Source organism: Corapipo altera, unplaced genomic scaffold (genome assembly GCF_003945725.1).
Source record: "Corapipo altera isolate COAL_440 unplaced genomic scaffold, ASM394572v1 113, whole genome shotgun sequence".
Classification (NCBI taxonomy): Eukaryota; Metazoa; Chordata; class Aves; order Passeriformes; family Pipridae; genus Corapipo; species Corapipo altera.
Genome location: NW_020884895.1, coordinates 890,750 through 915,750, shown reverse-complemented (window position 1 = coordinate 915,750; position 25,001 = coordinate 890,750). Strand labels below are relative to the sequence as shown.

Sequence of the window (25,001 nt, the reverse complement as noted above, 5' to 3'; positions counted from 1 at the left end):
CGTGCCCCTCTTTTCTTTTTACTTTTCTGTGATGAAAGAACAAAGCCCAAAAGCTTTCACCACTTCCCCAGCTTCTTTCTTGCCCCTGCCCCCGTTCTCCTCCCCTCCCCCTGCTTTGATTTTATTTCCATTTTTAGGTGTAGAAAATCAGATCTTATTTGAAGTGACAGGACAATTTGAAACTCGCTATTTTTTTCTGTTGATGATGCTCATTAGGTCAAGCTTTGTCTTTCGCTGTAAGGGGTTTCTTTCAGCTTTTGGTTGCGCACTTGGCTCCACACAACCACCTTTTCATCCTTTCATGTTTTGCCACGGGGCAGCTGAGACTAGAAATTTTATGCTTAGCTGTATGAAGAAAGAGAACAAGTGAGGGATAGTTGAATGAGCAGGATGCTTCCATAGGCTATTTTCTGGTAATAACCAAGGTACCTTTTGGTTTCTTTATTATCTAATAGGGTAGTAGAGGTTTGGGGACTGTTTGCTTGGGCTCTGAATCTTCATTTTACTGTTGCTGGCTGTGAGCTATTGCTCTGCAGTCCCTCCATCGTGACACACCAGCAAAGCACATGACACACAGTGGAAAACAGGGGAAAAATCCTGAATAAATCCTTCTTCAGTTAAATATTTTTAGGATAGGGCACAGGAAAGGAAAAAAGGTAACTTGACCGATGTCCCTCTGTCCCTCTTCCCCACCTCCTCTTACACCCAAAAAGATTTTGGCCTGGCCAAGGTACAGTGTACAGTGTGCTCACAGTTACATCATCATGGGGCTGGCTCAGCTGGGAAAAAAGTGGAGTTATAAACATGCTGTTACTGGGGGCCTAGTTCCCCTTGGTGAAACAGGGCTGCATGGCTGGTGTTTCTGTCGTGGATCCTTCAGCTCCTCGTGTCCCAGCTTAGAGGGATTATATTTACATCTCACCTTACCGATCCTTTTGGCTTACCTGCCTTGGAATTGCTTCCACAGACCTGCTCGACTTGTTTGGCTGCTGCTTATTATTCAGCACAAGCCCCCACCCACTGTCCTTTCATGTACATTCATGTTTGTGTCTAAAAGCCACAAAGGGACCTTTTTTGAGGGGGAAGGTGGTGAGCACTGACTGCTGACTGGACCCTCAGCTCCCTGGACTCCCAGGGCTGGTGGTGGGGCAGAGGTGAGTCCTGTGCTCAGTTCAGTGCACAGAGCAAGAACAAAACAGCTGCTGGCTTGGTGAGAGTGAGTCACTCCGTTTCAAAATATGGAAAATGTAATGAGATGCTTCCTGAAACATGAGTTTTGCTCCCACTGAGCACAGGAGCAAATGCAAACCAGGATGCAGCAAGAAGCTAACGTGAGGGTGTAGATACAGACTCAGTCAGGGATGGAGAAAGATTCCTTCTTGCTCCCCCACCTGTAACTGCAAAGTGGGTATCACATGAACAAATGCAGGCGGTGTTGATGGACTAGGCATGATCCTACCAGTTACAATTATGTGTAGAGGAGCCTGCTAAGAGTTAAGAATGACACAGGAGATTTTGGACTGCTCTGATTCCATGTGAGGAAATGGCTGTGCAGCTCCATGAGCAGCAATGAAATGGAGGGGCGTTCTTGAAACAGGCATCTCACTGCCTCAGACTTTGCATTTTCATGTTGCCTGTCAACCTATGGCCACAGTTAAGCTTGCACTCAAATCCATAAATCCTAGAGTGACTCTTCATCAAGTGTCTGATTCAGCTGACTCTGAAGTCACACCATTATTTAAAGGGTGCTCCTCGGTAAAGTTGAATGGGAGAGTTGAGCTGAGTCAGCCACCGAGACTGCTGATCCACTGATCTCAGCTTGTGGGAAAAGACTGGGCTCCTAGCCTATGTTTCCTTGCTCAAGGTTGTCCTTGCACCCAGCGGGATCCCAAGCTTTCCACCAAGTTGTGCCAAAGCGTCCATGAGCTAAGTTCCTGCAAAGGAGCAGCTCAGCCTGGATGCCCTAAAGGAGAACTGATGTACATTTTACCATCCTCTGCCCCAGACTCAAAAGCCGAAAATAGGGCCAGCTTGAACAAAGGCAGCCTGTGCAGGTGCTGGCCATCGGAATATCCATGTGAGAGATGGAAGATTTAATTCATATTCATGCTCTGGTCAGTTTGGAGGCTGCGAACATCCTCCCAAGGGAGTGCCCTAACCTTAGGCTGGTGGCTTTTCTGGGTGGCTCTGGTTGAGGTGTGCCTGGGTGTGAAAACACTCATCAGGAAAGACAGGACTTGGTCAAGACTCCTGGTGAGTCAATCACCAATCCGGACATCTGAGTCACTCTGTACCCAAAGGCTCGACTTCAGCAGGTGTGATCCGATCCCTCCATTCCTTCTCCCCATGCAGGGCTGTTGGTACAACATTGTTTCAGGAAAAGGCTCCTGGCTTTTATTTGGGTGACTGGACACAGGCATACAAGGATCACTCAGGTTTCATCAGACTTCTGAGACATTGCTGGTGTTGGAGCAAGCCTGAGCATGACTTGAGTGAGGCAGTTGGGACAGCAAATTCCAGGGGAGGAGAAACTGCACCAGAACAAAGGAAGTTTGTTTGAGGACAGAAACACAAAGAAAAGTCCTCATTGTTGCAGCTCTTAGAGAGAGATTAAACTGTTTCTAAAGTTAGGTGACTGCTCCCTGCCTCCCAGCCGTTCCTCATTTGTCACCCAAATTATGTTTAGACCTGGGGCAGCATCTACCTGTATTAAACTGAGTTATTTGCATCCGAAAAGAGTCATTAAAAAAGAAGGTTCAGGCAATGCTACTGATCTTGCTCACCTGACCTCCTCTGACATTACGGTCCAACTTTGTATCTTTGGCAGAGGCAGATGCAGAAAACCTTCCTCCACCTGGACTCTGCTGGTGCTGCCAGCTCAGCCTGACGCTGTGACCAAGCAACTGCTCCCTGCTAGAGCTCCTGCTGACCTTAACGGAAAAGGGGAGAGCCTTTTTCGATGACTCACAGCATTGGATATTATGTTGGGAAATGAGCAGTTCAGATCAGTAAATTTGCTTGCTTTCATTTTCAGTAGTGACTGTTCTGTTGGATGGGGATTAGGGAGGCAAAGGGTGGTTTGTTTATCCAAAAGGAGAAAGGAATTAGTTGAAGTTTCGGTGGCTGATGGAAGTCCAGAGTCAATAGCTGAGAACTGCCCCAGGGAACTTCCAGATCTGAAAATCTGATGGCATTTTCAAATAGTACCAGTACGGAGAGACTGGGTTCATTTCTAGATTTGAACTGATGTGACCACCCAAATGAAGCAGGGATTCACTACTGGTTTTGTCAGAAGCTCATCAACCACATTTAGGACATTTTAGCTATAACTCAAGAGCTTTCTATTTGATCAGCTGCAATCAAGAGCTTCTATGACTGGAATCAAGGGAGACCCTTTCCTGTTGGGGTCCACTATACCCCTTCCTGCTCTAGTGTAAAGAAATGTGAACATGTTAGATATTCGATCAGGTGCCTGCTTAATTCAATCTAAAATCTGAAAGCAGCTCATGACTGTTTACTGAATGGTAGCTATGGACAAGCTCTTTGTTAGTTTGAATATGGACCTCAACCAGATGAGAAAAGGGATATGATGACAAAGGTAGCTGTAGCTGTACTAGCAGGATAAAAGGAAAACCTCTTCCCTTCCTGAGTTGTTACAACAAACAAATGGACTGAACCTTTTTTCCTGTGGGAACCCCACATAAAAATAACAGAAATTGCCCAACAAATGGCAGCAGTCAGTCCTAAGCTTTCATTACTTCCCCTAGAAGCCTTTTTCAAGCAGATACTGTGATCACCTCTAATGTTCTAGCATTTGCCCTTGCAAGGTTAGTTTGCTGTGTGTATGTCACCTACACATGTGCCTGCTTGCATAAACACACTTTCACTCCTGAAGGTTCTAGTCAGAACAGATTCCCATTCTGCACTCTACTAAGCAGTTAAACTTCGCCCTGCTGGGAGGCTCCCTGCACTGGCTGTGTTATGTTACACTGACACACACACATACACGATGTTTCCAAGACAGAATTATCCTGAGAGCCTGACTTCACCAGTCTGCTTAAAATTTGACTGATCATCTGTAACAGAATCCTGCCAACTGGTTTTCAAAAGTGATCAAGAACAGATGCTACTTCTTTTTTTTAATTGCTTCCATCAAGCTTAATGGGAAGTTCAAGCTGAACGAGTGTAAGTATACAGAGGTGGGTGTGGGAATGTGTCCCAGGTTGCACACACCACGTTCTTCTAGTCTTCTCTGGAAGAAGATATCATCATTCTAGTAATCATCCTCAGCCATCCCACAGGTTTTGGGATGGATGGAGCCCATCACTTCCCTTCCGCACCTGTCCTGGTCAACCAGAGATAAGCTGTGGGAAGCTGACTCTGTGTCCACCCCCTTCCTGTGGTCTGTGCATGCAGCTGCCTTCACAAACAGAATTAAAGCCACATGAGAAACATCCAGCAGGAAAAAAGAAATCTCTGACATGGAAGAGATTTCACTGCCAACAGGGCTCCAAGGATCATAGGGAGGAAGAGAGATAATGCTGAGTTACTGGTGTTAAGAGCAGACCCATGTGCCAGGATTGTGGGAAGGGACACCTCCCATCACAGGCTGGGGGTTATGGCACATCCACAAGCACACCAGTGGTCTCCACAAATATGTGCAGCCACCTATCCTGAGAAGAAAAACACTGCTACTGGCACTGAGCAGAAACAGTCTTTCATAGGAAATCACGTCAATTGCTCTTAAAAGGAAAAGCTATGACTCTGAGAGGAAACTTTCCCCTCTTGATTAGCTACATTGTGAGTTGTTCTGCAATGAATTCCACAGAAAGAAGGAAGAGTGTGTATTTAGCTTTTATCAGCATTTTTTCTGGACTTCTTTCAGTTCTGCAGAAAGGTAAAAACTGAAATGTCCTGAAAGAATCTCCTGTGGGAAGTCATGGATGTTGTAATCACTGCTCTTAGCTCCCATTTGTCCAGGAGATATAAATCAAAATTACCCATGTCACAAGGGAGTCCCAAACAAGCCTTTATCTAGATCTCATCATGGAAGAGATTTGCAGATCCACTGCTTTACTTGCACATCTCTGCTCTGGTAGGAAGGGAGCAAAGCATGCTCTGCACTTCATGTGTCATGTGCAGCTATTCTGTAAGAAATGGTTAACTGACAAAACAGGGACAAGACTGTGGTCAGTCCCAAGACCCTCCATGCTTTATTAGTCCTATCATTTCCATAGGAATCCCTTCTCTAAAATTGGTAGGAACAGCCAAGTTGTGCCCCAAAAGGGAGCCCAAGTGCTGCAATTCCCAGGCAGGCTCAGGAACACTGAGCACAACATCACCTGCTTCACCAGAGCTGTTACTGCACTGCAGTCATGCATGAACAAGTCGATTTAAGTGTATATATTTGGTTCTGTCCCACCCTTAATACATTATGTATTTTTCCAAGCTCCAAGCTGTTTGTACGGCTGGCACAGCTTAACTGAAGCCACTGTTCAGAGGGGCTGAGGGCTGACTCCATTTATATAATGCTGAAATAACTTGGGTTAGCAGCTCACCAATGGAACCCTCTGCCAGTTCGTGTGCACAGTGTGTCACTGCCCCTTTCACACAGCAAGGATTTAATTCCCCAGGTGAATAATAGAAGGAAAGGGAGGGCTAACTTCTGAATACCAGGACACAGATAAGCAAGTTTGCCCGTATTAGGAGGGGGTAAGCTGGCTTAGAGCAGGTACTTTACGAATCAGTTTGAACCCCCTCCAAAGCCCTTGTATTTTTGGGTCCAAGCAGACAAAGCAATGCAATCCTTCAAGTGTTCTCAGTGTTGACACACACTGCTGAGCTCTGTGTATGCCAAGATAAAGAGGCAGCCTCCAGTAGTCCATTATTCAGTGCTAGACAACTTGATTATGATGGAAACAAACCACTCTTTTGTAATATTGACATTGTGATCTACGGTAACAAGTTCTAAAAGGCCTGCCACATTTTGAACTACTGCTACGGCTGTAATTAAAGTTTTTAACTTGATCTGAAACATCTGATATATCTTCTCTGGAAAAAGGTTCATGCAAAGTGCAATTCTATAAGAGCAATTTTCATCTGCTGCTAACTTCACTCACGATGTTATCACCTTTCAAAGCTGGCCTGAGACCGGTTCTGGGAACAAATCGTAAGGAAATTCCTATTAAAGCACTGTCTTGCAGTGATAAGAGCTGCTTGCATCAGGCCTAATTCATGCCTTCAGTAGAATTAGGTGTGTACAAGGAAAATTTGGTCATTCTTCTGAAACATAAAATGCCAGGCAGACTCTTACTTACTTCATAATCCAGTTTCTGAGGAATTCTGCAGAAAGCCTGGGAGGTTTGCAGGCCTGCCTTGCCCAGGGGTTTGCTGGTGCCAAAAGCATGGTCCTGCCCCACTGCTCCACATTTCTTCCTGGACTCCGAGCTGAAGGCCCTGCTCCCTGCCTTCTGCTGGCCTGACCACCCACTGACAAACCCAGCAGTGAACTATTTGCTCAGCCCAATCTGTTCCAGAGATGGCAAAAAGGAGGAGTTAAGAATACATGGCTGGCAAGGGTGGACATCTCCCTTTTCAGGGCAGCTTGAGGACAAAGTGGTACATCTTTATCCTGTGCCTGCAGCCAGAGTGAATAACTTATGTGGTCAGCCCCACACCAACGCACACAGAGCTCCCTAAGCACATAGCAGATTTGTGGAGGAGGAGAAGCACCAGCACAGATGACAGGAGACACAAGTCCAGAGTCTTATGGATCTGTAGGCGCTTCCCTTGGTTTCAGCCATTCAAGATTCAGGGCTATAGTTTGCCTACTGCCCATCTGTTAGCGGAGTGAACACACTGTCCTAACTCACCAGGCTGCTCTGAGGATCATGAAGAATTTAGGTGTAAAGAGCCATGTAAGTCTTGTGGAAAGAAATACTTGCTCTGGAGTTAGCTTGAATTTCAAACAAGTATTTTGTCTATCTGCAGGGCTTAGTCCTGCAGACTTACCCTGAAACATGCAGCAGACAGCCTGGAGCAGTCCCATGAGCTCAAGTGTTTCACAGGTGTAAGTAATTATTAATAACAAAGCTACTAGGCAAACAGAGAGGCATGTTTGAGCCATGACAATGTTGTATCCCAAAGCAGGACCAGATCACAGAGCAGTAATTTTTTGCTCTCAGTGCAAGTCTGTCTGTCCAATATCACCCTGGCACCCCAGTCTGTGTCTTCAGATCATTTGTGGTATTTCTGCTGTCGTTGTTGGTACTAAAAACAATATCCTCACCATTCTTGCCTGAAAAAAGCAGAGTAAAGGTTTACTCAGTTAGAGTAAAGGTTGTAGATGGGGGATGGAGCTATATTTTTTGACACTAATCAGTGATTTGGGGGCAGTTCAAAAGCTTTAGGGAAATACTGCTTGGTCCAGTGCTGACACTTTAAGTCTAATTAACTTGGGCAGCAGTTCTTAACGAACAGTGAGTGTCACTGCAGCAGATGCTGGGCTGTCACATTGTACCTGGTTCTGGAGTGTTCAGGGAGCTGCTCCCACCTCATGAAAGCCCTAACAGCTCGGCCCCAGCTGAGCTAGTGCCTGTTATTTTCTCCAAGATGGTCCAGCCACAATCCTGTGTGGTGCTGTTTTTCATGTGGATGGAACATACTGCAGCTCCAATGTGAGCGAACACGTTAACATCAACAGAGCCTTTTCCCCAAGCTAAACATATTACAGCATCAGCAAATTACAGGGCACTGTAAATTAGACTCCCTCTTATGCAGACTCTGCTTGCTGGGCCAAGGCCACATCCCTCCCTTAAGGAAGGCAGTGGCCGAGGGTTTCATTACTCCTCAGTCTCTCCTGCTCTGCACGGGGCTGCTCGGGCATGGTCACATTTCTGCTCATGCTGCCAGAGCATCCATCCCACGCATACTTCCCCAAGGATGCTTTTGTCATGTTGCAGTATGACAGTGACTAGTAAACCTCCACAAAGGCGACTACCTGTAGGTCTGGGTCAGTTGTGGGGCATTTTTACTCACTGGTGAAAAAAAAATGCACGTAGCAAGGGGCTGGCTTCCCCTTTCTGTCTCCAGTTTCTGAGCTCCTGTGTTGAAATCCTGAAGTCAGGTAAACAAGCAGACACCTGGCTCTCTGACAAACATGTTTTGGTCAATGTGTTTTTACCAGACCTTTTCTGCAGAACAGAGTGTGGAGAAATGTTATTGCGGGTCTGGGAAAAACAATCATTGAAATGAACCGCTGAGCTCTTTTCCCTGGAAAAACAACAAATGCAGCCCACACTGTCCCATCCCCCTTGCTGCAGCTGGCAGCTTTGCTTGCAGGAGTAACCCGGAGCTCTGCCAGCTCCGAGGCTGGGGCTCTGCCATGCACACCTCAGGGCAGTTCCTTCGGGAGCTGCATTTCAGAAGAAAGGCACTAAAAAAAAGCAGCAAAAGAGGATCAGACACAGGTAAATGATTATTTACAGCTGCTGCTATGGGGAGTGTTACACAAGAGGAGGGTGGAGCGCGTTCCACCGCCCTTCCACAGCTTGTGGGCAGAAAAGCCGATCACCGCTGTGGTGTTTCTACTCCCCCAAGACGGAGTTAATACTGTTTACCTTGTAATAAGAATGCTATTTCTTGCTTTTTTTCCCTTGGCTGAGCTTGTTTTAAGTCTCCCCTGCTGCTGTCCTGCTGGGGCAGCTGGCTACAGGGGCAGCCAGGAGTGTTGGGCCGGGAGTACCAGAATCCCACGCCTCCCACCTGCTGAACCTTGCTGTGTGGTTCCCAAATTAAAAATCAAAGCCCTTGCCTGCAGTGGGAAGTGAATCCATGGCAGGGGAGAACCCTGGTACTAGCACTGAGCAGTTTTCACATAGCTGAGTCTTTCCTAGGAGCCAGGGATGTAGGCACTAACTTGGCACTAGCTAGTTTCATGTTGTTCTTCCCTCCCTGCTGCCTGCAGGAGAATCTTTCTTACTTTTTTTTTCTTCATTAAAACCCACCTGAAAATTATTGGACACTGGCAGAAGCTGTCTTTGTACCCCTCAGTCCTGGGGAACCTTGCTGGCAATGCAGGTAGAGGTTCTTAACTGTGATGAAAGGGTTTCTTCTCTCGCTTGATGTGAAAATGCATTTTTGTTACATCAATCACATCCCTCACCTGGACAAGAGCTTTTGCAAGTCTTTTTAGTGAGTGAAGTACAAAAATACCATGAATAAGAATGGAGACTTGTGCAATGTCCCAGAACGTGCCACCAGCTCATCTAACCCAGCCTGGCTGTACCAGTCAGGAACAGCCTAGTGTTAGATGGTTAGATGGACACTTTTCCAAATGGTCCTTCCTCAAGGAGGAGGGAAGACCCGGACAACAAGAGTGAAGAAGGGCACAAGGGAAACAGAGCCTAGAGTAAGAACAAAGCAAAAATATGGGAAACTTAACAGCAAAGTTCATTTTTCTCACATCAAAGCTGCTCCTGGGCCCGGCTGACGAACCAGGTAGGAGTGGAGGGCAGTTTCTGTGCCTCAAGGCAAGCCCAGCAGATGTGTTACCCAGATGAGTTGCTCAGTGCTTGGCCCCCAGCCCAGGCAGGACCCACCAGCTGAGGGCTGCTTACAGCCCCTGCGGCAGCAAAGCAGGAACACCCACAGGCTCCATACCCAGGGACTCCTGTTGTCTGCAGCAGGTCTCTGTAGGAAATGTAGACCCTAGAAACACCAAGTCCCAGACACAGTATGCTAGGAATCCAGGCAGGGCTTTTCTGGAAAAGCTGTAGGAGTTGGGATGTTTTCCAATCAAGCACATGAGGCTCAACAAAGGAGTGTTTTTCCCTTTCTGCTCAGTGATGCAGATGCCAGAGTGCAGCACTTCAGGAGCTGCAGAAAGGGTCAAAAGCAACACGCTATAAAAGACCAAGCTCCTTGTTGCAGGCTGGACTTCTAGAAGCAGGCAAACAACAACTAGGCAAATTGAAAAAACAGTGGGAGTGGAGGAATGAAGAGTCTAATGAAGGGGGATAGGGAGAAAATCCTTGCAATATTGTTTGTGTTGCAATCAGGAGGCCAGTTTGGAAAGTTCAGATCACTTGTCCACTTGGATGCAAGGGCCCAGCTGAAATATGCGGTTGTTATAAGTCTGTGGCTCACCTGCCCATCTCTGCTCTGTGTGACAGCAGCCATCTCCTCTGCCAGTCAGTAGGTGCTATGGTGGTGGGCAGACATTGTGGGGGAGTAATCCTGATGGCACACACACAAGCTGGCAGGAGTCTGGCCACTTGTGAGGTCTGACATTTCAAGATTTATTGAAAACATTCCCTGCTCATTGCAGGGGGGATGGACTAGGTGACTTTTAAAGGTCCCTTTCGTGATTTGACTGACACTGTGCAAAGAGCTGATTGCAGAATAACTTTTCAGGTAGACTCGGGTGTAAGACCTTGGAGGATGCTGCTACTATTGGCATCTTTTAGCTGTCCTTTGTGAAAACACTGAGATAATTTTACATCACTGTCACTTCACTGGTTGCCCCAGTTATTCCATGTCTCCATGCTCAGGACAAAAGGGTTGAGCTCTTTCAGTCTGGTTACTCATCTAGATTTATAAATCTACTTTTGTGGAACTTCAGAAAGTTACTGCCATTTCTGGAGTTTTCTCTTAAGCAGAAGTCCTGCATTAACTTCTGTCCCTCAGTAATGCCATTATTTCTGTTTCTGCCTTTTATTTAAAAGATTCTGAGCTTTTATTAGTATTTCACTAACATTTGTCACCAGATCTCTTGGTTACTTCTGGGATCTTAGTTGTAAGTTTTCAATGGTTTAATACTCTTTAGTATGTTCAGAGCAGTACAGAAAACAAAGCCAAATTTATTACAAGAAGCTCATGCACAAATCAGAACTGAAACTGGTAAAGGCGTGAGCATGGATGATTTCTTAAAATTGAATTGGAGAAGACAATAAATCCAACAGGCTGATGCTATTCCAAAAACATCTTGAGCTCTTACTCCTTTGAAATATCTAAGCAATATAAATGAGCATGTAATTCCCACTGACAGTCAAGTTCCCTGCATAGCATACAGAGCTTTGGCACAATGTGAATAATAAATATGGTATGGAAGAAGATGCCAAGAAGCAGTCAAAGTTCCCATTGTCTGCACAAATGCCATCATTTCATTGCAGGAATGCCAGTCACATGCAAAGACTGAAACCTAGTGAGAAACTCTCCCCCAACTTTCAACCCATGTAACTCCTTTCCTATGCAACCTACAGCAGAGATGGCCAAAGGGCTGTAAAAAACACAACCAAGTAGAATTGCATGATCACACAAGAAAGGCAGGGCAAATGAAGGTTTGGCTGTGAATTTTGTCAAATTAAAAGTATAGCAAACAAACAAACAAGGTAGCCTTTGGCTCCTTCATCTGTGCCAGTCACACACAGATCTGCATCTCCTGCAGTGGCCAATTTTTGCCAGCTGCTGAGAAGTCCTACTGATCATTTTATAGGTGGGATTGCTTTCCTCTCTTCTGCCCAGGAAACTTCAGAGCAGAACTTGCAAAAGTCCTTGGAGAGGGAGTGAGCATGAAAACATGGGAAAAAATTAATCTCAATGGAAATCCTTGACTAATTGACAGGCTGGAATAAGAATGACCATAGACCCCAAACTATGCCAGGCAACCAGCCTGCTCCAGGCACTGCAAGCTCACTCAGCCAGCCACATGCCTGGCTGTTTTGCTTTGCCAGCTTTACAAGGCCTAATTAGCTCTATTCCTTTTGTTTGTAATTACAAAAGCAAACAGCCCTTGGAGAGCAAGGGACTAGAAGAGGCAGCTCCTTGACTGAGCTTAAGAAAATGTTTTAAATAAAGTTTGCCTCTCATCACAAGTACTTTAAAATATGAAAAGGATGAACACAAGGGCCCTGGTGAATGGAAAAAGGTTTCCAGGGCAGGTAGAAGCAGGGCAATAGAGCCTTGCTACCCTGGGGACATATCAGTGCAAGTTAGAAGAAACCATCCCCATCAGGAACCATTCTCTACCTGGCCTGCAAAAAAGGTACACCCAACTGGTCGGCTGTCACAACCAGCAGAAGCACAGTACACTCCCCAAGGGGCTTTAGAGTGAGATGGATCCTCCCACAGCCCATCTCTTCATGGCCCTGTTAACCCAGAAATATCAAGGAGGTGCACATAAGAGCTTAAGAGACACACATGGATCACCAGGTCTCTCACTGCTCTGAAGGCAGAGCATCTCATGCAGGTAGCCATAGCCTGCACATCCCCTAACCCAGATACAGCCATGGAAAGCACAACTCCACTGAAACAAAGCACCTCTCCTGGGAGCACCACGGCTCCACACCCCCTCCATCCCTTCCCCATTCCTGCAGCTCCCACTCCCCCTATAAGGGAGCCATCTGCCTTCCCCCTACCCCTTCCTGCTCCACCCAGGGTGTAGCCTGCCTTGCCAAGGAGCAGACCTTCTGGTTCCTGGGCTGCAATCACAGCAGATTACTGGGTGAGTTTCTGCCAGAGGCCACAACTGCCTGACTCACTGCAGAAGATCTGTCCCCACCTATGTCTGCTGTAGATACACACAGCTAAACAAGCTCCATCCTGGCAGGCAGCCTCCCAAAAGCCCAAGCACCACTCTTCTCTTCCATGCACACCATCCAAGTTCTGCTCAAAAACAAGAAATGAAGTAATAGCCTGATTTTCCTTAAAAAAAGTCCATTTATTGAAATTGTTTAAACACTTTATACAAGTTCCCAATACAAGCTTCTGCTCCCTGGCTCAGGGCTAATGCAAATACAAAAGCATAGACTTCATCAGCTCTTTAATGTGACCTGAGCTGCCACCTCCTAGGACAAAAGGTCTCACGAGGCAGCTGCTGTGCACGGGCAATTCCCCATGGAGAACTGGAAGCCATGTGACCCAGCTCCAAGTACAGGCCAACATCAGCTCAAGCTGAAGCCAATGCTCTGGTTGGTTTCTTTTAGTAACTTTATGCTGCAAAAGTCAGGTAAGACAGAGGTACAAGGCTTGTACAAACCACCAACACCACAGTGGTGCATAGCTCAGTCAGAGGCTCTCCCTGTCTACAGAAGGAAATCAAGAGATCTGATGCCTCTGAACACATACACAATTATAAAGCCTGGTCAGAAGCAACCGTTTTCCTTCTATACAAAAAGGCTGAGCTTTGGAGAGGTGGTACTATCCTTCTAGGAATTACATTTAACTCCCAGGATAAGTAAACACCAAGTGACTGACTGGGTGTTTCAGGGGAAGAAGTGGGAACGTTTAATAAACTGCACGATTTCTTTTTTTTTTTTTTGGATATGACTCAATATGCAAGGATGGCTTTATCTTAAAAATGTTTGTTTCTTCCTCTTTGGTGAGCTTGGATTACAAGAAAATGCCATAAGCTTTGGATCAGTTTTCTTAGAATTTGCCTTCATATCATCACTGAAAGTGTTTAGGAGAAATACAGGATGGAATGGCAGCATGTGAGGTATCCTTGGGGAAACATCAGGGAGTGGCAGTGCATTCAGTTTGGTTTAACACAACTAGCTGCATAAGGCAAACAGAGATCAGTAAACTAAGCCCAAATGATCCAAGGAAAGAGGGAAGTGTTAAAAGCTGACCTGTAACACACAGAAGTGGATAAAGATTCAAGCTCAGCTACCAGGGTGGGAACATGGAGAAAATCACTGGTAGCACTCAGTGTCTAAGGAACAGCCCCACCAGAGACACAGTGAAAACAGAAGGCAATCATTTTTTTTGAGCTCTTCCCTGGCACCAGGCAAACCTGCAGCTGCTTTGGGAGTCTGATAACTTCTGTAGTTGCTACCTTACACTTCATCTTCCTTTGGCCAACAGCATGTGCACGGACAGCATGGATTTCTGTAAAGTCACTGCAATTTAATAGTGTCTGACCCTTTGTCTGCACAGAAAGCAGGGTGTTGTGCTGAAGATGATGCCAGTAAGACAGTACAAGAGTATTTTACATCTCTTCAAACATTCCTGCATTTAAAGTCTTTCCCCCAGAATTATGTTTCCCCTTAAGCTATCCGTTTCATCATTTTGTATAGAATATATGTTCCTTTAATTTCTACACACACCACACTGGGCTCTAACTTAATGGGATATGGGACTGAATTGTTACCATCTATTTAGGAAAAAAAAAAACAAACAAAAAACAAAAACAAACCTAAAAAAAGCACCAACATCCATCTATAAAAACAGTATCATTTTCCCTTTTACTCCCAAATGCTAAACTTAACCCAAGCTTGGAGGTTTCATCTTTCCAGTGGCAATACCTATGAACCTAGGCTAGCCTGCCTCCATGGGCTGGGAGAGAAAGGAGAAGTTATGTCCAGTAGCAAAGAGGATTACAAAAATATACACATTTTTGGGAGAAGAGGAAGGCAGAACCTAGAGCCTGGACTCTGCTCAGGACAGTGGCATTATAGTGTCCTCTCCAAAACGCTTTCACTACCAGTGCTGGTGGCTCCTCTTCTTTGTTTTATTATACATAATCCTTCCCTGTGGAGGAGGCATTTTTTGGGTAGCCTCGGGTGGGTGGATATGAAGTTTCTCTCCGTGGACAGGAACAGCAGAGGAAGGATCCCCCCAATATGGCCAGAGATGAAGCTGCCCAGCCGATGAAGAGAGCTGACCCAAACTCAAATCTGGGGGAGAAAGAAGGGAGAAAGTGAATAACACTGTGATCCAGAGGTACTACTCGTAGTAACATGTTCACACAAAGCAGAAGGAAGCAGAAACTGGGATGGACATGGCTTCCTGCAAGGTAGCAGTTTGGAGCAGTCTGAGACTTTGTTGACCCTCACATCCAGACCTTCAGCATCAGGTTAGTCCAGTATTTTGGGTTACCCTGCACAGCTGCAAGTGTGCAGGGTGTGAACTGAGGCCAAGCTCTGTACAAACCAGTAGTGGAAGAAAATTGTAGAAGTCACATCAGTCAGGTCTCTGTCAGTGATGCTGCCTTAATAGAAAGTCAAGACCTAAGAGCCACATGGATAATCTGGTCCCAACTCTTTCTGCACAGTTTGAAGCCAACCCAGTTAGCTCAGAAAATTCCCTTTTTCTTTTGAGCTGCTGCTACTTAAAACTAAGCCCTGTGAGCATTTGCCACACTAAACTGTAATGTCTTATACCCAAAGGATCAGTACCTGGTGTTGACGGGGGTAAAAGGGTCGTAAAAGGCCCGAGCCACTCTGTTGCCATACCACGATGTGGCCACCAATGCTGCCAGACCTGCACATAAAGGGAACACAATGTCATGGCTTAAGAAAAAACAATCAATAAAATCACTGCAAAAGTATGCCTGCAGCAGAATCAGCATCTCGACTAATGGCTCAGTTGCTGCTACCCTGGCCAGTTCTGAGCTGTTCCAGTTAGTGCTGGTTGGGAGAAAAGCTAAGAAAGGATTTGAGGTCCCCCCACAGTTACACTGCACCCAAAGCAGGACTGCTGACAGCCTTTCACTGAAGCAGGGTCAAAGGCAGCTCTGCTAACAGATATTGAAGGCATGAAGTCCACATAGAGAGAGAGTGTAATGCCAGTGCCAACAGACCCCTTTGATGCCTCAGGCAGCCAGAGCAACAGTGCCAAAGTCTGCTAAGACCAAAATGCCATCTAGGAAATAGCACTTTTAACACTAAGCGCATCTGTATGTTACCAACCTGAAATGATGAAGATCACCCCACCAAAGACAGCCATCCGCATCTTCTTGACCTGGTCATCTTCCATACACTTCATGCATTTCATGCCAGTCACAGCAACAAACAAACCCACGAGCCCCAGGAGTATTGCAGCCACCATCAAAGCCCTCGTGGCCTGCAGACTGCCTGGAAGACATGAGGATTTCAGTTACCACAAAGAAAACTCGAAATACAAATAGAAATTCAAATTACTGGCTCAGTAATCATGTGTCAAAATACTTCTATTCCCTGTCATACGGGATACATCCAAACAAGACACTCCTTAGCTTTGGTCTCAACACTGTCATGCATCAAGATCAGAGGACTCTCAGCCTTTTCTAAAATGCATGGCAAACAAGAGCATGCAGCCTTTCTGCAGGAAATGACCTGGGAATTGCCCTCAGACATCTTTTCTTCCTTGATCATTTGAATCCCAATTGGGAGGACATATCTGTTTATCAAAAGAAGTATTCAGATTTAGGCTCTACCTTGACAAAGCACTTAAGCACACGTTTTAATATGAATAGTGCCATACATATGAATAGTCCCACAGCAGACAGCAAGGCCCCTTTACTGTTCAACACTTCCAAAACCTGCCTTTAATACAAATAACTCAGTACCGATTTAGATTTTTGTTTTGTGCTAAACTCTCAGTTTGAATCCCAGAGGGTACAAAAATAAAATTGCAACAAAAACAGGATTTTCCCAGCCAATTGAAAAGTAGGTTGTTTTCTACTTAAAATATTTGGCTTAGTTGACTCAAATGCTTTAAGAGCCTCTTGTGCTTTTGAAGAGTTGGAACATGGGGTGATGCCTCCCATCTGCAAGTGTTGAATTTGCCTGAGTTCTCAGAAGACAGACTTGATGTACTTTATCCAAGATTTGGTTTTATGTGGACTCAGCTGAAGGTGTAGACACACTAACCCTATGAATGTTAGTTACTGAACTTGGATTTTCTTGATACCAAAGAACAATAATAATTAAATTAAGTCGTTACTAAAAAAAACCTCAGGTGACAAAACATCTGACTAGCAGTGAAATAAGAGCCTGAGCTTTATTGTCTGGCAAATCAGGTTTGTTTGAAAGGCATGGATTTTAATATACAGTCCTGTAAAGATCTGGGAACAAACAGGGTTGGTTAATAAAAGGAATAAGCTCCCAGGAGCACGCTGTAACCAAGGCAGCACAAGTGTCCCCTGACACAGAAGGTTATCTAGCAGTGACACAGCTACTAGCAAACTATCACCAGAATCTTTCCCAAAGTCTGGAGCTCACCCTTTCAAACACCCTGACTGCCTCCTGCAAGCCCTCTGCAAAGCACTTCAGGCTTGGAAATTGCAAGATTTAAGCCTATAACAGACAACTTCACACTCCAGTCAATGCTGGTATGTGAACCCATCTGAGTCCGTGATTCAACAATGGGCTCTCTGGCTCAATCTGAAACTCAGGAGTTCAGAGCTGGCACTGGTCAGGAGGGGAGCAAAGGCTCACACCCATCCTCTGCAGCTTCTTTACAACACTTTGCCCCACAGGACCGCTTGTGCAGGAAAATTCCTGTGACACACACCAACACTACTAGGCTGTCAAGACTCCAGTTTTCTGGATCTGCCCCTTCGAATAGATTATGTTTTGTAAATAGATTATGAAAATAGTTACAAACAATACAATAAAAAGGCAATATTCAGAGCAGTAGGAAGTGACACTTTCATAAGATGGAGTCTTGGCTTTCTTGAGAAAAAAGTACCTCAATCAGCTTGGCTAATGTTATCTCTTGCTTCCTTAAAGGCAAAGGTGACACGCCTCCACGACACCCAGGTGTTAATCAAAACCCATCTGCTGCACTGATTGCAGAAACCCATTAACAAAGCCATTTGTCACTTAAGCATAAATCACCACAGCAGTATCCAAACTCGTTTTTAATTGATTTATCTCCAATGTTAGAGATTACACTCCAAAAGTAATTTCTATCTTACAAAAGTAGTGCCAACTTTCAGAAAGGCTTCAGCTGACAAATTACCACCCAGGCAGTCAATTCAGCTGCCATACATTTAAGGCTAAATTGTGCCCTATTGCAGCAACTCTGAAGAGACCAATGGCTGAATACTATTTTTACTTAGCATGGGAAAGGGAATTTTCTGCAGAGATAAGACAAACCTGTTTTATCAAGACTACAGTAAGTTGGGCTCAGTCTTGCTGCATGAGAAATTACTTTATAGGAGAGGGTTTTGAAAGAGTTCTTTCATGAGGCTGGAAACAGGCAATGTTATCTCTAAAAACTAGAATGCTACTTGAAAGGGTGGGAAGAGACCTCTCACCTTCAAACACGATGCTAAGGAACAAACACAGGAAAATGCTGAAAAATGTTTCTATGACCTCTGAAGACCTAGCTATGAAACCTGCTAAAATCTCAAGATGTGTAAGTATTAACTGGATGCACGCCATGGCACAATAGCTTTGCAGAAACAGTTGAACAAAATACAGCATTGTGAGCATTTCCCAGAGCTGCCTCCTCTCAGCAGAGCCTGGGGGAACATCTCCTGGTGCCCTCACCCCCTCCTCATGCAGAGCTCAGTGGCATAGGAGGACAGAAGCATTTTGGAAATTTGCAGTAGGGCAGAAAAACAGGTTGAAGCATTTGCAGAACATACTGTTCCTTTATCCCAAGAAGCTGTAATGTGACATGGCTGCATTAGCCAACCACCCTCCACCCGCCCTGTGCTCAGAGCACAAGCTGGGAGGCGGCGTTTCTGTCCTCCTACCACTGTTGCAATGTGTGCGGTGCACTGACCACAGTTAATCATCACACAAGCTACTAGTTATTAACTACACATTAACAGCCATGTTGTCAATGGAAGCTGCACATCCAGAGGCTGGGAAAGCTAGTTTAATAATAGTTCTGTTGTTCACATGGGCCTTTCCAGGTTCTTTAAAAATCCAAAATTATACAAGTACACTATTGTCTTGACCTGCTAAACAGGACTGGCTACTGACAGCAAGTAGAAGTACTCCACAGCAATTTAACTTTATGACTTCTACCATATTAGAGAGACGTCAGGATTTCCCCCACACTTTGCTGCTGCAACTGTGTTACCAACAGGAAAGCCCAGGCAGTCCTTGGGGAAAAAACAGTCCTGTACAAGGTGAGACAAACTGGCCTGGCACCCAACAACAGCTGTCAGATGGCAACAGTATTTTGTCAATATAAACCAGTATTGACTTGGAAGCCAAGCCTTTTTGCTGCTGGTTAGTAATGAGAGACACAGCCTGAAAAGCCTATAGCAAGAAAGCAGCAAGGAGTGAAGAACAGAGGCTTAAAACTACTGTTGACAGTTAATAACAAATGTGTATTCTGCAAGGCATAATACCACTTAAGTTCACAAACATGCTGCTGCAGCTTATACCTGTTTCACATAATAAACCCTACTTGCTTTAAAAACATGCCAACAAACAGTTCTCAGTTATTGTTAGTGGGTTTGGACACAAACTCCCTGATGCAATTTATCTGAAGCCTACTTCTTCCTTCCCACAACTATCATTAACTGACACAAAAGTAATTGCTGGTAACTGCTTGGTTATATATATATATATGTATATAAATATATATATATTTATACCTATAAAATGCTTCAAAAGTACTTCACCTGCAGATGTTTGAGGGTTTTTTCTATCATCACATTTCCTTATTTAATCTGTTTATGTAATTTACGTTACAGAAAAGCTGTTGGGAAAGTGCCATGGGATTTTTGTAATGCCTGTTTGTAATGCAAAATTGCTGTAATGGCTCTGTGTGCAGATTATTCTCTGATAGGGATGCTCATTGACAGTCTTACTTGTATTTAAAATATGGACTTTTCCTTCCCTTCCCACGGGCCTCCATGCAACTAACTGATGACAGAAAACCGGTGAAACAGATGCTGTGCAGCTCCTTCTAATCTCTGCAAGGGAAGTTCCCCGGGAGTTACAAGCAGCTCCACCGTGTAGGAAGCACATTATACCATCCACCTCCAAGAACAGTCAGCAGCCTTCAAATCCTCCCCACCAGGGTTTATGAACGCTGGATCCCCTAGAAGGAGTAGGATCCGAGATCCTGCTGGTCCACCCTGCCAGCATGTGAAAGTTACTGTTGTGATCTCAGCTTCAGAGGTGGCCAGCAAACATCTCTCTCACTTGCAGTCATTCTCACTGCACCCAAAAGCTACTAATGGCTTGGAGGCTTTTAACCCCTTTACTAGACCCTGCAAAGACCCACCCTGCATACCCATTACCTTCAAAGTACCCCACCACAAGTCTAGAAGACTGTACAGAGGAATCTATGCAAGACAGTAACTCTTGAGTCATGTTTCTTGACAAAATGGGAAAGGTGGGAAGTTCTCATTGCATGTCCAGTGCAAAAGCAGCAAATTCAGTATATGACTGTGGCCTTGTACTCTGCTTACCAGAAAGCAGGAAAGGTTCAGCATCCTCCTACACTCACTAACAGAAAGGGTGGTGCTAAGACAAGCAGCACACGGTGCCACCATTTCCAGATTCCTGGTCAAAGGAGACCTGGGCAGCCTGTTTTCCCACGAAGCCTGGAAATTCCCTTACCAAGAGATTTAGTAACACATAGTAACACCAGCTACTAAAGCTGCTTAGAAGCTGCTTGTAGAGCAATAAAGCCTGTGTATTGCAACAGACTCCCATCCCCTCCTGCAGAGGCACCAGGGCACACAAACAGCCTCGGTGGCATTCCAAGTAACCCTCTACCTTCCCAAAGCCAGCACAAGTGAGACTGTTTTATCAGTCAATCACGATTTTTCATGAGGAAGGAACAGGGATTGAGAAACACAGTAGCAAATTAACCCTTAACCCACATGAAAGGACAGATACCAGCAGGTTTTACCTGCTTACTCCAGATCTAAAGATGGAGAATTGGACACATGCCCCTCATGCTTTGTCCTTCCCTGGGCCATCCTCCCAACTCCCCTACCATCACCGCTGAGCTACTGTAACCTGAGCATGAACTTTTCCTTCCCCCCACCCATTCTCTTCCCCAGCTCCTGGAATGGGCTGAGCCACTATGGTAAAGGTGTAGGAGGGAAGATTTCACATTTCAGCGATGCTGCTTGACCCAGAGGGTATTCAAACCCTTGTTTATTTTCTGGGCTAGGGCACAAAGGCTCATTGTGGATGTACTAGGTTTGGTGATGAAGTGATAGATGAGTCTCAGCTTGTCTCAAGCACAGAACCTCTCCCAGCAAAACCAAACAGGGTTGATTAGTATCTTCAGCTAAAACAGCCTCGACAAGACCCAGAACAATCTCTGCTCAGAACAGAATGTGGTTAGGTGGGGCTGAAATGTTTCAGGGACAGGTACAAGGAGCCCTACATCCTCCTGTCTGAGACCATCCCCCTGAGACCCCGAGGAGCACAAAGCTGAGCTAAGCTCCATGGACCATGCTGGAGGGCCACAAGAACAATGCTGAGGCTGTGCAACAAAGCCTCGTTGCAAGGGTGGCATTTGTTGCCTCTATGTCTGCGTGTGGCCACGCACTGCTTTTCACGTAAGCCAGCAAAACGCAGCCTTTCTATTGCCTGAATAGGAGCAGTGACATAAGCCCTCAGCTGAACACAGCTGCGGGAGAAGTGCCAGCATGGGTGCACTCCAGCAGTGTGCCCACACGGGAAGCTTGAGGCCCCTCACTTGATTAATGGTGCTCATCAGCTTGTGCCAACCCCACCTCTGCCATGCAAAATCGGTCCAAGCAGCCAAACACTGACACATCCTAAGGAATGGCAACAGCTACCAGATACCCAAAAGTTTGCTGGCAAAGCCTTCCAGCATTCTCACAACCATGAGTTACTGCAGGTGTGAGAAGGTTCAGTCCTTTCTACAGGGACAAAGTAATTACAGATGTGAGCCTCTCCCATCAGCTCATGAAGCTCTGACATGTAAAGCTCTGGCAGAAAGCATGGCCAGGCAGAAGTTCTGCTCACACAACTGTCCCACCTTCCACCTTCACCAGAATATAGATAAATGCAGTAAGGGAGCTCTCCACTCCATCTGTTCCAGGGTGCGGCTGTCGGTATAGATGGTTTTGGTTTGGTTGTTGGTTTTTGAGTGTGTGTTTGTTTTGGTTTTTTCTTGTTGTTTTTTTTTTTCTCTCCACCCAAACCAGCACTGCTGGTCCCTGCCCGTGCCTATGTGGCTGTAAAACCTTGAAGGCACACCAGGAGGGAAAACGGCAGATAATGGGATAACGTTTATACCCCCAGGCACGATCTGCTTTTAAGCGGCAAAGGCACAACCTAAGCAAGCTGAGGGACCGAAAAAAAAAGAGGGGTCCTTTCGCCAGCCCTTACTGATTTTTCCAATGATGCTAACATCCCCTGCGATCTCCCTGTTTCTTGGGAATTTTCAAGCATGCTGAATTGCAGGGCTAGGGGCAAGGCGAGAACACAAAAGGTGGCACACGTACTACGAGCTCAGCCTTGGTGCTTGGCACCTCCCTTCCCCGTAGCTGTAAAAGAGAAGAGCCCGTGTTGTTCGCTGGACAAAGGTGAGGGGAGCAGCTAGTTTCGGTACTCAACCATGAATAGGCCAGGTCTGGAAGGCCTGGGGCAGGTTTCTGGGAGTCTGTTCACAGCGGGTTCCGGAGCTGATTCCCCGGGCAGGTCTCATTTACAGCACAATGGGCTGCGTACAGCCCCCAAGGCAAGGTTACCTTTCGCAACGCATCCAGGGGGTGGATGGAGATTCCTCAGCCCTGCTGGCACCTTCGCCCCCCACCCCCAGTGCAAGATAAGAGGCTTGAAGCTGAGCTTACACATAATTACTACTCAAAGCACCCCGGACTGTGTGCTCAGCCCTGCCCCGGTTAGCTCAGCCCCGCACCCCGCGAGTGCCAAGTGGGTGCGCAGCAATCCCGATGGGAGCAATCCGCACCTCTGCAGGGCCCACGGGCGTTCGGGGCAAGGGAGCAGGATGGACTGACGTGGGCTGGCCGCGAAAGTGGGGCGGGGGTGGTCCGACTTCACTGCGTGACACACAGGAAGGGTTGGTGGCACTCCCCACGGGCCTCGGTTTAGGTGAAACTACCTGCTCAATCCTTCGGGAAAGAGAAGGTGACCAAGGTGGTAATTATTATTTTATTAATTATGGAGGGATGAAGTTGTTCCAGGGCTAGGGATGAGGCGAGGGATATTGAGAAAGGAATACTTTTTTTAAATCCCTTTGGGTGTCGGCATAAGTTTTCTTCGCCAGCGCTCTAGAAACAGCCCTCACTTTGGGCTCCAGCTCGGCGTGAGCACCCCGAGTGACACCCCAGCCAGCCTGGCCGATACCCCAGTGACACCCCAGCCAGCCAGGCTACAGCTCCTGCTTGCATGAAATGGCTTTACCGTCCCACGACAAGACAAGAGACTAAAGATTACCTTGACGTAGTGGTCTGCCTAAAAACTGCAGGCAGTGCTACCTGGGCAGGAGGCCAGCTCACCTGACAGCCCTCTGCTTAAAAGCTCCACGGGAACAGCAGCGACTTTCCCAGAGAACAAAAGACCGAAACAGTCAAAGGCAAACAGGACCCGCACTCAGCCCACTCCGGCCCCGCTGCTGAGCTCTGCTCCCTCTCAGCCGTGTCTAGTCCTTGGCTAAACCTCCACAGCCAAAAACTCTTGTTCACAAACACGGCGCTTTCCCGAACACAGGTAGAGATCTGACCCTACACCTCCCGAGACTTTTTTCTTTGGGGGGGGAGGAACGGGCAGCCGGCGTGCGGGCAGGGGGCTGCGGGGCGTGCCCGGCTCCCTGCCCGGGTATCGCCCCCGCTCGGAGAGGCGGCACTGCCCAGGGTGCCCCGAAAGACAGTCACTGTAGAGTCACCCTCAGTTCCGGCGGGGAAAGCACGGGGGGACCCCAAGAGACACGCATCCGACCCCCGACAGGACGAAGCGTCACCAAAGAGATGGGGGACCCCGAGCCCTGCACCTTCAACCCGGAAGGGCCAGGCTGCGTAATTCCAGCGGGACAGAGACCGCGAGACCCGACGGCAACAGCACCCCCACCGCGACAAGCTCTTGGGATGGGTGGGAGGGACGACACACGCACGACGCAGCGGAGACGGGACACTGGACGTGCAGCAGGGCTGGCACCGCCAGTCCAGGTACTTCAGCTGAGCTTCGACGCGACCGACACCGCCACGGGGTAGCGACCCCACGGGGCTGGAATTCCCAGCCCCGACTGAAGGGGCACCGGGGAAGAGGGGACGGTCCCGACGGGACGGGCAGCCCCGGCCAGCTCACCACCCAAGCCCCGACTTACCCTCCAGCTTGAGCAGCGAGTCGTACACCTTGCACTGGATCTGCCCCGTGCTCTGCATGGCGCACGACATCCACAGCCCCTCGTAGAGCGCCTGGGCCGTGACGATGTTGTCCCCCGCGTAAGATGCCATCTTCCACTGGGGCATGGCGGTGCTGATGATGATGCCGATCCAGCCCAGGAAGGCCAGCACGAAGCCCAGGAGCTGCAGCCCTCCGCTGGCCATGTCTGGGGTGGGGACGGGGACAAGTGGCTGTGAGGGGACCGGGAGCGCGCGCCCGCTCCTCTCTGCCGCGCGCACGGCTCTGCCGCCCGCGCGCCGCCCCGCGCGCCTCTTAAGCCCGCGCACAGCGCGCCCCCTGCCGGCCGCGCCCCGGCCCCGCCCCGCGGGGGTTCCGCGGCCCCGCGCACCCCCCGAGCCTTCCCCGCACCCCCCGAGCCTTCTCCGCACCCCCCGAGCCTTCCTCTCGTGGTCGCACCGTCGGGGGGGATGTTCACACCCCACCCCACCCCGCCCAGGGAGTGACACCACCTCCTGCCCCCCGTCAGGGTTTCACCCTGATCCGCAGTCCCTTCTCAGCCCCACGCCCCCCCAGCTCCTCCTCGCCCCCCCACAGCCCTTCATTCCCTCCACCTCACTCTGGAGAAACGGCTGGTGGGAGCGTCCCTGCTGTCCTCCACTGGATACTTTGTCACTCTTGGAAGTTTTGGCACCTGGTTGTACTCGTGGGTCTCCCCCCCCCTTCTAGAGCTGAGGGTCCAGAGAACGTGAACCCCCCGACTCAGCCTCCTCTGGAATGGCAGCCCGCTGCTGTCCTTTATGTGTTGGAGCTGTAAACTTCACTCTCTGTCGGTCACCTTCCCTCCCTGAGCCAGCACACTGGATGGGAAAGTGGAGACGGGGCTGTGCCCGTTCCACCTGCCCAGCTGGTGTCTGTGTGACCGCCTTCCCCAGCTCACCCCAGTGCTGCCAGGCAAGGCAGGGGGTCATTTCCCAC

General features: G+C 47.6%; 1 protein-coding gene across 1 annotated transcript; it reads right to left on the bottom strand.

Moving 5' to 3' along the window:
* Positions 1-12,697: 12,697 nt before the first annotated feature.
* CLDN1 (claudin 1) lies at positions 12,698-24,304 on the bottom strand. Its single transcript, XM_027647518.1, has 4 exons — positions 24,007-24,304; positions 15,690-15,854; positions 15,177-15,261; positions 12,698-14,675 (listed from the first exon to the last, which is right to left on the bottom strand). Exons 1-4 carry the CDS (start codon positions 24,227-24,229, stop codon positions 14,513-14,515), a joined length of 636 nt encoding a protein of 211 aa, XP_027503319.1. The 5' UTR covers positions 24,230-24,304; the 3' UTR covers positions 12,698-14,512.
* Between the last annotated feature and the right edge of the window lie 697 nt (positions 24,305-25,001).

What these genes read in the sequence shown, in the direction of transcription:
- CLDN1 (XM_027647518.1), bottom strand. Translation starts at nt 24,229, where the DNA reads ATGGCCAGCGGAGGGCTGCAGCTCCTGGGCTTCGTGCTGGCCTTCCTG. An exon ending in CTCGCTGCTCAAGCTGGAGG is followed by an intron (nt 15,855 to 24,006) that starts GTAAGTCGGGGC and finishes CATGTCTTCCAG; the next exon opens with GCAGTCTGCAGGCCACGAGG. An exon ending in TTTACCCCCGTCAACACCAG is followed by an intron (nt 14,676 to 15,176) that starts GTACTGATCCTT and finishes TTTCTCCCCCAG; the next exon opens with ATTTGAGTTTGGGTCAGCTC.